General features: G+C 40.0%; 1 protein-coding gene and 1 long non-coding RNA gene across 7 annotated transcripts in view; one reads left to right on the forward strand and one right to left on the reverse strand.

Annotated features, from left to right (window-relative positions):
* Positions 1-13,353, forward strand: part of IL1RAPL2 (interleukin 1 receptor accessory protein like 2) — a 569,055-nt gene that overhangs the window by 319,162 nt on the left and 236,540 nt on the right. For all 6 annotated transcript variants that reach the window (XM_043492438.1, XM_043492441.1, XM_038417782.2 and 3 more), the window contains one exon: positions 4,018-4,171. In XM_043492438.1, the coding sequence (XP_043348373.1) occupies positions 4,018-4,171 (154 nt within the window). The remainder of the gene's footprint in view (positions 1-4,017; positions 4,172-13,353) is intronic.
* LOC119861952 lies at positions 4,052-13,335 on the reverse strand. Its single transcript, XR_006274283.1, has 2 exons — positions 13,132-13,335; positions 4,052-4,625 (listed from the first exon to the last, which is right to left on the reverse strand). It is a non-coding gene; the product is annotated as an uncharacterized LOC119861952 (long non-coding RNA).

Consider the following 13,353-nt stretch of genomic DNA (forward strand, 5'->3'; position numbering starts at 1 on the left):
GCTTGTGGCCATTGGTCTGCTCTGAGACAGCAGATCCAATGCTACAAGCTTGCCATGAGCAGATTTTTCATCGACTTCAGTAGGAGTTCTACATTTGGAGGGATTACAGAATTGGGTGCATTAATAGTAACAAGCTACCTAATGCAATTTGAGCAATTAAGAGAATTAAGCATGACTATATTTCTACACCCAAACTCTCTAGGAAAAATACTAACAAAATTATTATTATTAAAAGCGTAAGTTTCATTTATAGCAGAAATTATACTAATGAAATGCCTGTTTTAAAGAATTATGCTATTAATGTCAATGTGACTTTCTTTCCAAAGTACCATCAGGCCTAAATAACTGTTTTGACAACATGAATAAAGGATTTTTTAGATAAATGCAGGTGTCATGACATGATTGAATGAACAAGACTTAAGAATAGAATTATTCTCATGGAAAAATAAACTGGAGGAGAAAAAAAGATGTATCTAGACAGAAGAACCCTAACCCCTCCTTACCTCCCCACCACCTCCTTGCTATGACTGTGTTGAAGAAATAGCTATGAAAACAATTAGAATGACAGGTGAAGGACCCGTAGTAGTTATACGAGTCTGCAAAAACAGAGTAGTTGAGGTGCTACCACTTAAAAATTTCAGGGAAGGAGAGAGAAGCACAATAATGAACAGCCTAGTTATTAAAGTGACTGTGAGCGCCAAAGACTTGTGAGAGAAATGTGCAAATAAAGGGAAGAGTTAAAATTACCCATCAAGACAAACCAGAAAAAGAATGTGACCTGATTTAAATAAGAAATAATCGTACACTTGGGGACTGATTATTAAAGGGAGTTAGCATCTGTCTGACAGGGAATCTACTTTAATTTCCTCCAGAATATGAAGACTACTTTTTGTAGAGGACGGGGGTGGTTTAAAATGCATATTTTTGTGATTCCTACTTTCCGCCTTTCTGCTCTTGTGTCAGTCCCGTACAGTGAGCCAATCCATATAAAATGAATCTGGACAGACTAAAAGCCAGAACTTTCCATTCAGAGTTGGAAATGCTAGGTAGCAGATGGAAGAAGTAATGTAAATGAGCTAAAATTTGGGGGAGTTGTAAATAATTTAAAAATAGGAAATGTTTTGAAGTAAACAAGGAGATAAATAGTGTTGAATAATTAATAAGTGAGTGTTACAAACCTCTCTGCTCAATGCAATTCTGAATAGACAACCGGGATAGACACACACATTGTTTCCTTATCTCATTAATCACTACAGTAGGATGATGTGACCCTCTTTATTAGAAGTACATAATATGTGAATCAACATCCTGCCAAAGAAAAGTGATTTGTTTCGTTTGTCTTGTTCGCTCTGGTATTTTTCAAAAAAGAAAAACAAAAATCTTACCCTGGAAGCTGTTATGAGACATGGGACTTTTACTGCTACATTACAGAAAAGATGCAAAGCAGTTACCTACTGAAACACACTTACCTGTGCATTCTGGGAATTGTAGTCCTTTTTAACAGAGATGGATAGACCTGGATCATGTTCTTTGGACCAGATTCATGTTCTGTCACCCGAGGGTAGAGAGTCTGTTCAAATTTGGGGCACCTTTAAATGGGGCTAAAAAGCTAATGTAACTCAGAAAGGTATCTATGTAAAAATGGCACTTTCTTGCTCATCAGAGCCATTCTCTGCATGCAGATAGGGAGCTGGATTTAGTTCCTTTTCCTGCATGATCAACTATTAACTAAATTCCAAGAACAGGGCTGAATTTCACTGTAATTCACACCTGTGCAACCCAACTGGAGACCGCTGAGTTGCACTAGTCTCAACCAAAAATGTAATGGGATAGCCCAAGTGTCAGTAGGAGCAAAATTTGGATAAGACAATAGGACTGCACAGGATCTGTCCTGTTAAGGGTAAAATTTGATCCTCAGTCTTTGCTATTAATGATGCCTGAAAAGCAGAGGCTTTCAGAATCTAGTATGGGTTTGCAAGGCTGGAAGTTAGATAATCCACCTTTTTACTTGTATATTGATTACATTTTATTTGGAAATTGGGACACAGAAAACATGGAACTGTCATGATTTCTCAAGGGGAAAAGAAGCACCACTAATGTCACTCTGTTCTGTGTTAACTGTATTTTATTATTATCATTATTGTCAGAGCCAAACTATAAGACAACTTGATTCAAATTTTAGGTCAGATCCTGGGCTGTGCTCTCGCTGCTTTTTGCCACACCGCTGACATAAAGGGCCTAAAACTGGCATAGATGACCACCAAAGTCCAGGGAGTTTGTCCATTGTCATAGAGTTAGTATAATGGCTCCTACTGAATCCCATCTTCCTCCTGTTGGTGTAAGGCTTATGACCCAGAAGGGGCCTGGACTTTACTGTCTCCCAGCAATCCCCAGGTGGCTCCTTGAGTGTAGTAGTAGATGACACAAGTTACAGTAGCCCTCAAGCTGCTCTAACTTACTCTGGGGGACTGGTTCAGGCCCAGAATTAGAGTAGACAAAGGTGGCTTAAAGCCACTTTTTCGCACCCTCCTGAGTTGCTCTGTGTGCTCCATGGGTGTTCAGATTGAGTTGGCAACTCTGGACGTCATGGGACAAAAACAACCCATCATTTTGTTTGCAGACTGAGTGGAGTGGATATTAAAGTCCATGAGAGATGAACAAACATATCACCCTGATGCATCTCTTTATAGAGGCACTTATCAGACTATGTCTACATGTTAGCACTGATTATTCCAAGGTGTATTAAATGATCAACACCACTAAGTACTGTCAAATTTAGCTGGCTGGAATGATACAATACTTCAGCCTGGAAGTGGATCAAGCACCAGATATTGTGGTGCCTAGATTTGCTGGATCACATACAGTACTGGACCCTGATGTAAAGACTTCAGAACCACTATAAATCTTCCTACCAGGACAACAAATTAAATATATGGACATATGGCCCAGTTCGGCCAAGTGACAGCTGGGGAGGGGTGAAGTCAATGGGACCTGTAGATCATCAACACCTCAAAGGAGGTGAAGTGAGAACTGCATCATCCAATTTCAGGCCATTGATTTTTATTAAAAATAATGTTGTAAGTCAGGCACAGAATATTTAAACACTATTTTAGTCCTCATTGTATCCTTCCAAATGTTTACAAAAATGACAGGTCTGACACATTACAATGCAAACAAAGCATTTGAAGCAACCTTTCTAGGGTCTTATCAGGCCCTCATCACTGTCATATTTGAATACCCTACTAATTATTAATGGATTTTATCCTCCCAACCCTCCTGTGAGGTAGGAGGTACTATCCCCATTTATTGCTGTTGTACTGAGGCAAAGGGTAGATTAAGTGAAAGTGTCTCAGGAAATCTGGGGCTGAGCCAGGGCTTGAACCCAGGTCTCATGACTCCTACTCTGGGGTCCGCTAGACCATCCTTCTACCTAATCAGGAACTGCCATGAGTTTTTGTGCCACTGTAAATGCACCAGCCACATGGATTTTTTTTCTTCAAATTTTCTTCTTGTTTTTTAGTACATCTACACTGAGCCCTTATGTGTTAAGATTTAGCCTGGAGCCAAATTTCACAGGATATATATACACAAACAAGGATGTATATTTAGGAAAATACTGATGTATCTTTAACTAAAACAATGGTTTATGATGAAAAAGAGAGGTTTTTTTCTACTTGGCCCTGGGTAGATGATGTCTAAAACACTGCACATGTAGTTCAGTGAGCATTAATTACTGTAGCTTGTTATATACGTCTGTTAAATTTTAAACAAAAATGACATCAGATAAACCTTAGTTTTTCAAGTTCTGAATATTCAAATCTCCATGCTGTCTCGAATTCGTATCTGATCCTGTATCTGATATCCATACTTAAAACTAAATTGATTTTTTTTAAGAAACCTCAGTTTTGCTAAGGTATTTCCACTGAGATTTATGTGAGGTACGTGTTTACTTATCCAGTCAGACTGGTGCTTTACCATACCAGCTGGTTAATTTAGGCAACTGATTTTTCTGTGCAGGAATGTAAGCCAAGAATGTGGAGAAGCATCGTAATTCAGAAAGGAAATACTCTTTTAATACAAGAAGTCCAGGAAGAAGATGGAGGAAATTATACTTGTGAACTAAAGTTTGAAGGCAAGCTAATACGAAGAACAACTCAGTTAAAGGTTACAGGTAAGAAACTTCTTACATAACATGAGTTCTCAAATGAAGGGAAGATGGCTTCACACAGCAACTGAAGTATAGGTCGAACCCAAGTAACCCTAAATGGGAAATTCAGATCAGGCCCCAGTTGTTTAAAGATAAAAAGGCATAAAAAGGACCAAAACAAAAACCTAGATCCAGGCACCCCAAAACTTTGGAGGAGTTCAGGCGCAGATCTGGACTGTGTGACTTGAGCCCTTCTCTAATGGTGAATAGGAGGAATATTGGCTGCAAATGCAAATAAAATAATTAGCAGTCATTAAGATGTTGCCCCAGAGAAAAAGAGACAGTAGAAACAGTCAGCAAGAGTAACTGCTTTATGGTTTAGAGTACCCAATTGTTCCATGCCTTTTATCTTCTGATTCATTTCTGGTAATCAGATTCTCTGTTATAGGTCTGGTCTTCAGTAAGGACTTCAGGACACCTATTCCGAGAATAAAATTAAAAAGCAACATTATAATAGAAAGCTTTCACTAAGTAGTTTCCATTTATTATGCCATGAATGTGTGTTCACAGGAGAGATCGTAAGGACAGGAATGAAAGAGTAGGACTGCATTATATACCCATTCATTCCTGAATCCTTTCCATTTCCCCTTTTTAGATAATGTACCTGTCATTATTAATTTGCCATCAGCAAGCTTCTGAAATCATTGTTTTCTTCCAGTTCTTCACACAATAACTTTTGAGCAAATATTTAGAAGGATATGGAGCCAGAGCCAGTCTCTGTATAAACAATGGCAAAATCAGTAGAATTGCACCTGCTTACACAAGGCTCTGTTTAGTCCATATGCTATTTCTAACACACTTTCAAAATAACGTTATTGAAATTATTAGTTTCAGAAGCTACTATGATTTATACATATTAAATTTCCTATTAGTTATCATTGCCCCTTATTTGAAATGAATCTTTTTCACTGGATGTCAAAATCATATTGTATATGATTATTTGTAGTCTGCTTTTGCGCCTGGACAGATCTCTGTACCATCATCAGTTTGACCAACCTGAACCAAAAGCTATCAAATGAAAACACATGACCTTCCTTGGAAGCAGTTGCAATACCAGGTAGCATGCTGGTCTTCAGTCAGAATACTAACTGAATGTGACTAATAAAGGTAAATACACCTGTATCGATTCCACATGGTGGATGTTCTTTAGCTTACAGACTTGTCAGCTCTCTTTCTCCCCTCTAGTATCTGCAAGACCTTGTTAGCTGTTCATTATCTGCCCATTATGCAGTATCAGCAGTACTCTAGGTTTTAATTTATTTGCCATGCACCTATTGTAATATTTGCTCTCATTATTTGTTCAGATAAAAGGGTTTATGACCTGAAGTATTAAGAATTGTAGGTAAGGGATATGGTACCATTCCTGCTTGCAGAACGCTTGAGAAGCAAGGAATTGTTATCCTTGAAATTTGATGTGCAATTCATATATTCTCCTCAATTTACAACAAGCAACCTATTATTTCTTAATAATCTATACAATCAGCATTGTGAACATAGCAGCAAAACAAAAGTGATCTCAATGTACATGAATTTATAAATATAGGGCTTTAACTAATTTTAAGTGGGGTTGAGACCAAAATCTGAATTTTTTTGGCCTGTGTCCATCTCTATGGAATATATTTGAAATGCTCTGCCCAATTTGTATGAATGGCAACCTGTCTAGATGAATAATAGCAATGGCTTCAATTCAGTACAAAATCAGTGATGCCAGATATGTAATGGTTTGGTGCTGCACAAAAACTCATTTTTTCTTCTTTTCACTTCATGATTTTATATGCAAATAGCTTTGAGGTATCAGGATATGTACTGATTTTATGTATCAGTTCATAAGAAAAATCTTTCAACGGTATGACAGTGGTTTATTTGTCTGTGTCCATGACTGCACTGTAAAGTGCCGATTCTACAGGCAGAGCAAGCCAAAGCTTTGGAGTAGGTGCATGGGAGAAGCAATAATTGGAAGATGCTGAAGTGTGGCTATAAGTGTTGTCCCAGGAGACTGAAGTAAAATATGTGACTGCCAAACATTCTGAGAAACCCTTCTTCCTCCGTGACTAATTTAGGTATAGGTTAATTTATATTGCGCCTCCCATGAAATATATTTTGGAGTGAATACAAAGACAAAATAGAAACCTAACTAATGGTTAAGTGATGTGGCCACTAAAACTGATGAATGGAGTCCAGTTTTCCCTAATGTTTTTCACTGACCATAAAGGACAAGAGTCCATTTTGCAGGTAATTCTGTGAAGGCCATACAGTAAATCTAAAATTTTCCTTCAGCAAACCAGGTACAACTCATCCAAAAAGGACAGTGCATTTGCTGCCTGCTGGACTGACAATATATTAGTGGAACAGGACAGTCTCTCATGGATCTGGGCAATCTTATCTGCCGAGTTAATGGAAACCTCTTCATAACAGCAAATAGTCAACTCTCCCTTTGAAAGAAGGCCATCTGGCCCAGTCAGGCTGCCCCTCTGCCCCAGTGCCTCTGACAATAGGGCAGGTTCTCTGATCCTGACTACATAGATGTTGTAGTGAAGGACAAGAATAACCTCCAGTAAATCCTTGCTATACAAATGTAAGAAATTTGCCTCAATCAGACCAAGAACATGTCTTTTGCCAGCAGTTCTCTAGCCTGTTTTCCTACTACTTCACTTGTTCTGAAAGCCATCTTTAATCAACAGTGACCTTTAAGAGACAGGCATTTAGGAAACAGGTTGCTGCTGGCTGTAGTAGTCCACCCACTGGCTGACACAGTGGGCAACGTTATCCCACTTCCTGGAATTGAATTCTGGAATCCAGTTGAATTCCCATCAAAATAGATATACTATGCTATGAGGGGCAAGGACAGAACCTGAGCTCAGACTGACAGACAGACCTGCTGCTGCATGTAAATTACAGTTAGTAAATGCGGCTGAAGGCTAACTAGAAAAGCAATAGCTGTTGGAAGCAAAGCCCTAATAGAATTTTCACTGCTGCTGTATACTGCAGACATGGAGAAAGAAATCTTACCTACTGCTTTCAAATGCTTTTTCCTCCGCAGGGTGTTTCTAATGCTGATGCTACTTCTGCTGCTTCTCAACATGCCTGAACTGGCATTTTGAAATCACAGGCACACAGGCTTTTTTGACAATACAGATTCAGAATTGTAAGACTCTGGTAGCCTAACCTGGAGGACATGGTGATCTGGAATTCTTTATGAGAGTAAAGGGTTAGCCTGACATTAAAATAGGCAACATCTGGGCTCCCTTATGCAAGAGGAGCTGTAGTGCTGTTCAGAGAGAAGTGGCTTAACTTTGATTCTGTTATCCTGTACTTCTGCTCATCTGCAACTGAAAGTGTTGTCTACTTCAGTGAATGTTGTAGATATTTTAATTTACATTTTCCCTGTTTATAGCCATGGACATTTCTATGACAGGCAGGCAGTATGCAGAGCACAGACTGACCTTGGTGAGGAGTTAGTGATGAGTGCAGCAACCACAGAAGGCAGTAGGCCCTGGAGGCCATATCTGATGCAGTAATGCCCACCTTCCTCTGGTTATTCAGTCAGTACTGAGAATGAGAACAGGTAGCCCTTACTGTGTATAGGTTAAAAGCTATGTACCTAAAAGTTTAGAGGCATCCAGAAGTTCAAAGAGGCTTGCTTTATGAACATTTATTTAAACCTCTTTATTCCAAAAATTGCTCTAGTAATCTTCTGAGGATAGATATTGCTGAGAACCCCCACTTACACCCATACGTCCTGTCCCCCAACGCACTCCCTCAGCTCAAGGGAGCACAGGAACTGTTCTTTCTTACTCCTGTCCCTACCTACTCCTCTGGGCTCAGACTCAAGGTCTGGATAGCTCATCTAGGAGTAGAAGGGGTGTTTTACTCACTGCTTACTTCCTTCTGGATAGCTCTAGTCATAAACCAGTCATACAAGATCACCTACTACAAGATATTAGTAAGGAAAAGGCTCTGAAGCAATGATGGACCGAGGCTTAAAGCCATCACTGCAATGTCTGGATGCAGTTGAAAAAGCAAATGGAATCTCAGAAATATTAATAGAAAAACAGAGCACAAATCAAAATAGGTCATAATGACATTGCAGAAAGGGCTAGTGAGACCATACCTGGAGCACGGCACACAATTTATGGAAGTCATCTTATAGGAAGGGTATTGACAAATTGGCAAAGTCCTAGGAGAGGGCAATTAGGATGATAAAACATATCTGAGGTTTTTAGCTCTTTGCAGCACTATGGGGGTGGGGGGGGGGACACCTACAACCTAAATTGCATTCCAAAAAAAAATTTTTGACACTATGTACTTAGAAGGACTTAATATTGAGTTATGTTCCCTTGTTGTAAACACACAACTCCAATTAGCAGTACATAAATCTCTGCATTTCCATGTGCATTGGTTTTAATAATAGTAATTTGTCCGTAAACCTCAGCTATTTCCATCATTAGTTCTCCTTAGTTTCATTATATTCTTCAAATGGAGCAGGACCAAATATTGCTAGCCTTATTCATGGAAGAAGTTCCACTGAATTCAATTTGGCCTAGGGTCTCTCTAGCACAGAGGTGGACAAACTACCACCCAGGGGCCACATCTGGCCCTTCAGACATTTTAAGCCTGCCCTTGAGCTCCCACCAGGGAGCAGGGTCCAGGGCTTGCCCTGCTCTGGCGCTCCAACCGGGGCTTGCTCCTCTCCGCACGTGGCTCCATGAGGCTCCCGGGAGCAGCGCCATGTTCCCAATCTGGCTCTTATGCATAGGGGCAGCCAGGGGGCTCTGCATGCTGCCCCCGCCCCAAGTGCTTCCCCCGCAACGCCCATTGGTTGTGAACCTTGGCCATATAGAGTTGCAGGGGCAGCGCCTGTGGATGGGGCAGTGTGCAGAGCCACCTGGCTGCACCTCCGTGTAGGAGCTGGAGCGGGGCACATGCCACTGCTTCCAGGAGCTGCTTGAGGTAAGTGCCACCTGGAGCCTGCATCCCTAACCCCCTCCCATGCCCCAACCCCCTACCCCAGCCCTGATCCCCCTCCCATCCTCTGAACCCCTTGATCTCAGCCTGGAGCACCCTCCTGTACCCCCAACCCCTCATCTCCAGCTCCACCCCAGAGCCCATACCCCAGCCAGAGCCCTCACCCCTTCCCGCACCCTAACCCCCTTACCAGCCCGGAGCCCCTTTCCACACCCTGAACTCCTCATTTGAGAGGTTACCAATCACTTTGGTGGAACACAGAAACTCCACTTCCAAAGTTCCCCATGAAACAGATCAAGTTGTAAGCATTACATTATCCAGATAATCTGTCATTGACAGAATAGGACATAGTTACTTAGCAACCTTGATGTCTACCTTTTTCATTTGAAAGCACCTACCATATTGTGGGTGCTACCAGAAATAATATAATCATACTGAAAACTGCTGGTTTACCAAATGATACCTTTCATAGACTGTCTCTCCACTCTCTTCCTTCTCTTTCTCAAACTAAACTTATAAAAGGACGTTTCCAAATCCCATGAAACCCAATTGAAAGCTACCACGGAAAAGAGAATCAACATATAATATAATCATTAGAGCTGGCTGAAAGTTATTTGAAGAAAATTTTCCATTTAAAAATGCATTTTTGTTCAAATTAAAACATTTCATGGGAACATGTCAATTTCTATGAATTTTTTTTTGTGGGGAAAAATAAAAATTAATTGTTTTGACTTTCTCATTTCATGTTGATAATGTCAACTCATTTAATTTCAACTATTGTTTTGATTAATATCATTTTGATTTCAATATATTAAATACTAATTTTAGTATTTGTAGATGTTAAATATAAAATCATAAAAGTATAGGACTGGAAGGGACCTCAACAGGTCATCTAGTCCAGTCTCCTGCTCTCAAGGCAGGACTAAGTAATAACTAAACCATTCCTGTCAGGAGTTTGTTTAACCTATTCTTAAAACCTCCAATGACAGAGTTTCCACAACCTCCCTCAACAATTTGTTCCAGTGCTTAACTACCCTGACAGGAAGATTTTCCCTAATGTCTAACCTAAATCTCCCTTGCTGCAATGTAAGCCCATTGCTTCTTGTCCTATCCTCAGAGGTTAAGAAGAACAATTTTTCACCCTCCGCCTTGTAGCTATTTTTTATCTACTTGAACCCTCTTATCATGTCCCCCATTCCCCCCCAGCCCCATCTTCTCTTCTCCAGACTAAACAAAACCAATTTTTTCTATCTTTCCTCATAGGTCATGTGTTCTAGACCTTTAATTATTTTTGTTGCTCTCCTCTGGACTTTCTCCAATTTGTCCACATCTTTCCTGAAATGTGGCACCCAGAACTGGACACAATACTCCAACTGAGGCCTAATCAGTGTGGAGTAGGGTGGAAGAATTACTTCTCGTGTCTTGCTTACAACACTCCTGCTAATACATCCCAGAAGGATGTTTGCTTTTTTTGCAACAGCGTTACACTGTTGGCTCATATTTATCTTGTAATCCACTATAACCCCCAGATCCCTTTCTGCAATACTCCTTCCTAGGCAGTCATTTCCCATTTCGTATGTGTGCAACTGATTGTACTTTCCTAAGTGGAGTACTTTGCATTTGTCCTTATTGAATTTCATCCTATTTACTTCAGACCATTTCTCCAGATCATTTTGAATTTTAGTCCTGTCCTCCAAAGCACTTGCAAAGCCTCCCAACTTGGTTTCATTTGCAAACTTTATAAGTGTACTCTCTGTGCCAGTATATAAATCATTGATGATGATATTGAACAGAACCAGACCCAGGACAGATCGCTGCAGGACCCCACTTGATATGCCCTTCCAGCTTGATTGTGAACCACTGATAACTACTCTCTGGGAACAGTTTTCCAACCAACTATGTACCCACCTTATAGTAGCTCCATCTTGGCTATATTTCCCTAGTTTGTTTATGAGAAGGTCATGCAAGACAGTATCAAAAGCCTTACTAATGTCAAGATATACCACATCTACTGCTTCCCCCTATCCACAAGGCTTGTTATCCTGTCAATGAAAGCTATTAGGTTGGTTTGACATGATTTGTTCTTGACAAATCCATGTTGATTGTTACTTACTACCTTACTATCTTCTAGGTATTTGCAAGTTGATTGCTCCACTATCTTTCTGGATACTGAGGTTAAGCTGACTGGTGTATAATTCCCCGGGTTGTTCTTATTGCCTTTTTTATAGATGAACACTATATTTGCCTTCTTCCAATCCTCTGGAATCTCTCCCATCTTCCATGAGTTTTCAGAGATAACTGATAATGGCTCAGAGATCTCCTCAGTCAGCTCCTTGTGTATTTTAGGATGCATTGCATCAAGCCCTGGTGACTTGAAGACATCTAACTTGTTTAAGTAATTTTTATCTTGTTCTTTCCCTTTTTTAGCCTCAGATCCTACCTCATTTTCACTAGCTAGACATGTTAGACATCCAGTTGCTACTAACCTTTTTGGTGAAAACTGAAACAAAAAAGTCACTTAGCACTTCTGCCATTTCTACATTTTCTGTTATTATCTTTGCCCCCTCACTGAGTAACGGACCAACCCTGTTCTTGGTTTTCCCCTTTCTTCTAATAATATATATTATTTTAAATTTATATTATGTTTCAACATGATTAAATGTTTCAATAGTTTTTAATAGAAAAATTTCAGAATTTTCGTTTCATAGGAAACTTTGAGCTGATTCAGAACAAAAGCCTATTTTGAAATGTCAGATTTTCCGACGGGAACAAAAATTCCAGTTTTTGACCAGCTCTAATAATTTCACCTAATTCCTGGGAGCTGATAAGTGCCCTGCATTGTTTTCCTGCTGTGATCTTTGCCAGTGAGAACTGTTGGGAGCCATTAGCCTCTGCACTTTAGTTTAATCTTATTATTTCAAACATGAGTCAGGCTGTTTGTTGTCATGGTTAAGGCAGAAAATATTTCAAACAAACCTTCAAGCTACTAGTAAATTTTCTTGATAAGACAGATCGCAAATTTTAAGGTAAGAACTCTGTGAAGGGGTGAGACAGGGTTTGCATTGTCCTTCCCGATTTTGAGTGTTACATATTTGCACTGTAAGTGCTGAAGGGAATGGGAAGAATTCTCTGCATGTGGAATTTATTCCCCATCCCTGGAAACAGCTGCTAGACCATCCCTTCCAGGGATAACTTTCTATTTCTGTCTCTCCTTTTAAAGAATACTTTTCTCCTTTAGAAATGTATCTGAATATATCAAATCATACATGTATCAAAAATGCCCCTAGGCAAGGATACCCCATAACATCCTCTTCCTTTCCCTTTGAACAGCTTTCACCCTTCTCCCCTGCCTTGGAAAATTTTCAATTCATACTCAGCATATAACACTCACTCTTAACGTGCGGAATGGAATGCATGTCCTCAGTCTCATCCCATGTGAGTGCTTCATCTATTTTACTTTCTTGGCAAGGAATCTTCTACTTGCTACTCACTAACTTCACTGGGAGCTGTAGGAGTGCAATGAGAACAGATTGTCGCTTTCCCCTTTGTAACCAATTTTGTACCTAACTCCCTCTTTCATCAATAATATGGACTGCAAAGCTACCATCCAAAATGTTTTTTGCCCAAGTATATAATGGTCACGTGCACCCCATTTGCCTTGGCTACTAGCATGAGGCCAAATCCTGTGTCCTTACTCAGACAAAACTGCCAAGGATTTCAGTTGGATTTCCCGTGATTTCAATGGCAGTGTTGCTTCTGCAAGGATCCAGGAGTTGGTCGCTAATATGTCCATATCATTAATATCTTCAAAAATTCAGACGTATCTATTAAGCAAACCCTGGTGTTTATGAATCCAAGTTGGCTAGCTCCAATCAGAGTAAACATTTCAAGATCTGCATTAAATCTCACCAGGCAGATTGAATTGATATTAAGCTACTAAAAGTTCTACAATTACTTACTGTATCTCATGGCCTCTTCTTGAATGCATGGTCCGTTGCTCTCTGTTTCTTTCCTTCTCCCTCTGGCATGATTCAGTTCACCATGGTAATAGTGTAGTATTACTGCAGTGTTTCAGGCTACTCTTGCAGAATAACATGCTGGGTTTTGTTTGTGATAAGGGCTGTTTACCAATTTCCAGGCCTAGAAAACTGATCTGTTAGAACCTATGACTGTTGCAGACG

The sequence above is a fragment of the Dermochelys coriacea genome, chromosome 9 (genome assembly GCF_009764565.3).
Source record: "Dermochelys coriacea isolate rDerCor1 chromosome 9, rDerCor1.pri.v4, whole genome shotgun sequence".
Classification (NCBI taxonomy): domain Eukaryota; kingdom Metazoa; phylum Chordata; order Testudines; family Dermochelyidae; genus Dermochelys; species Dermochelys coriacea.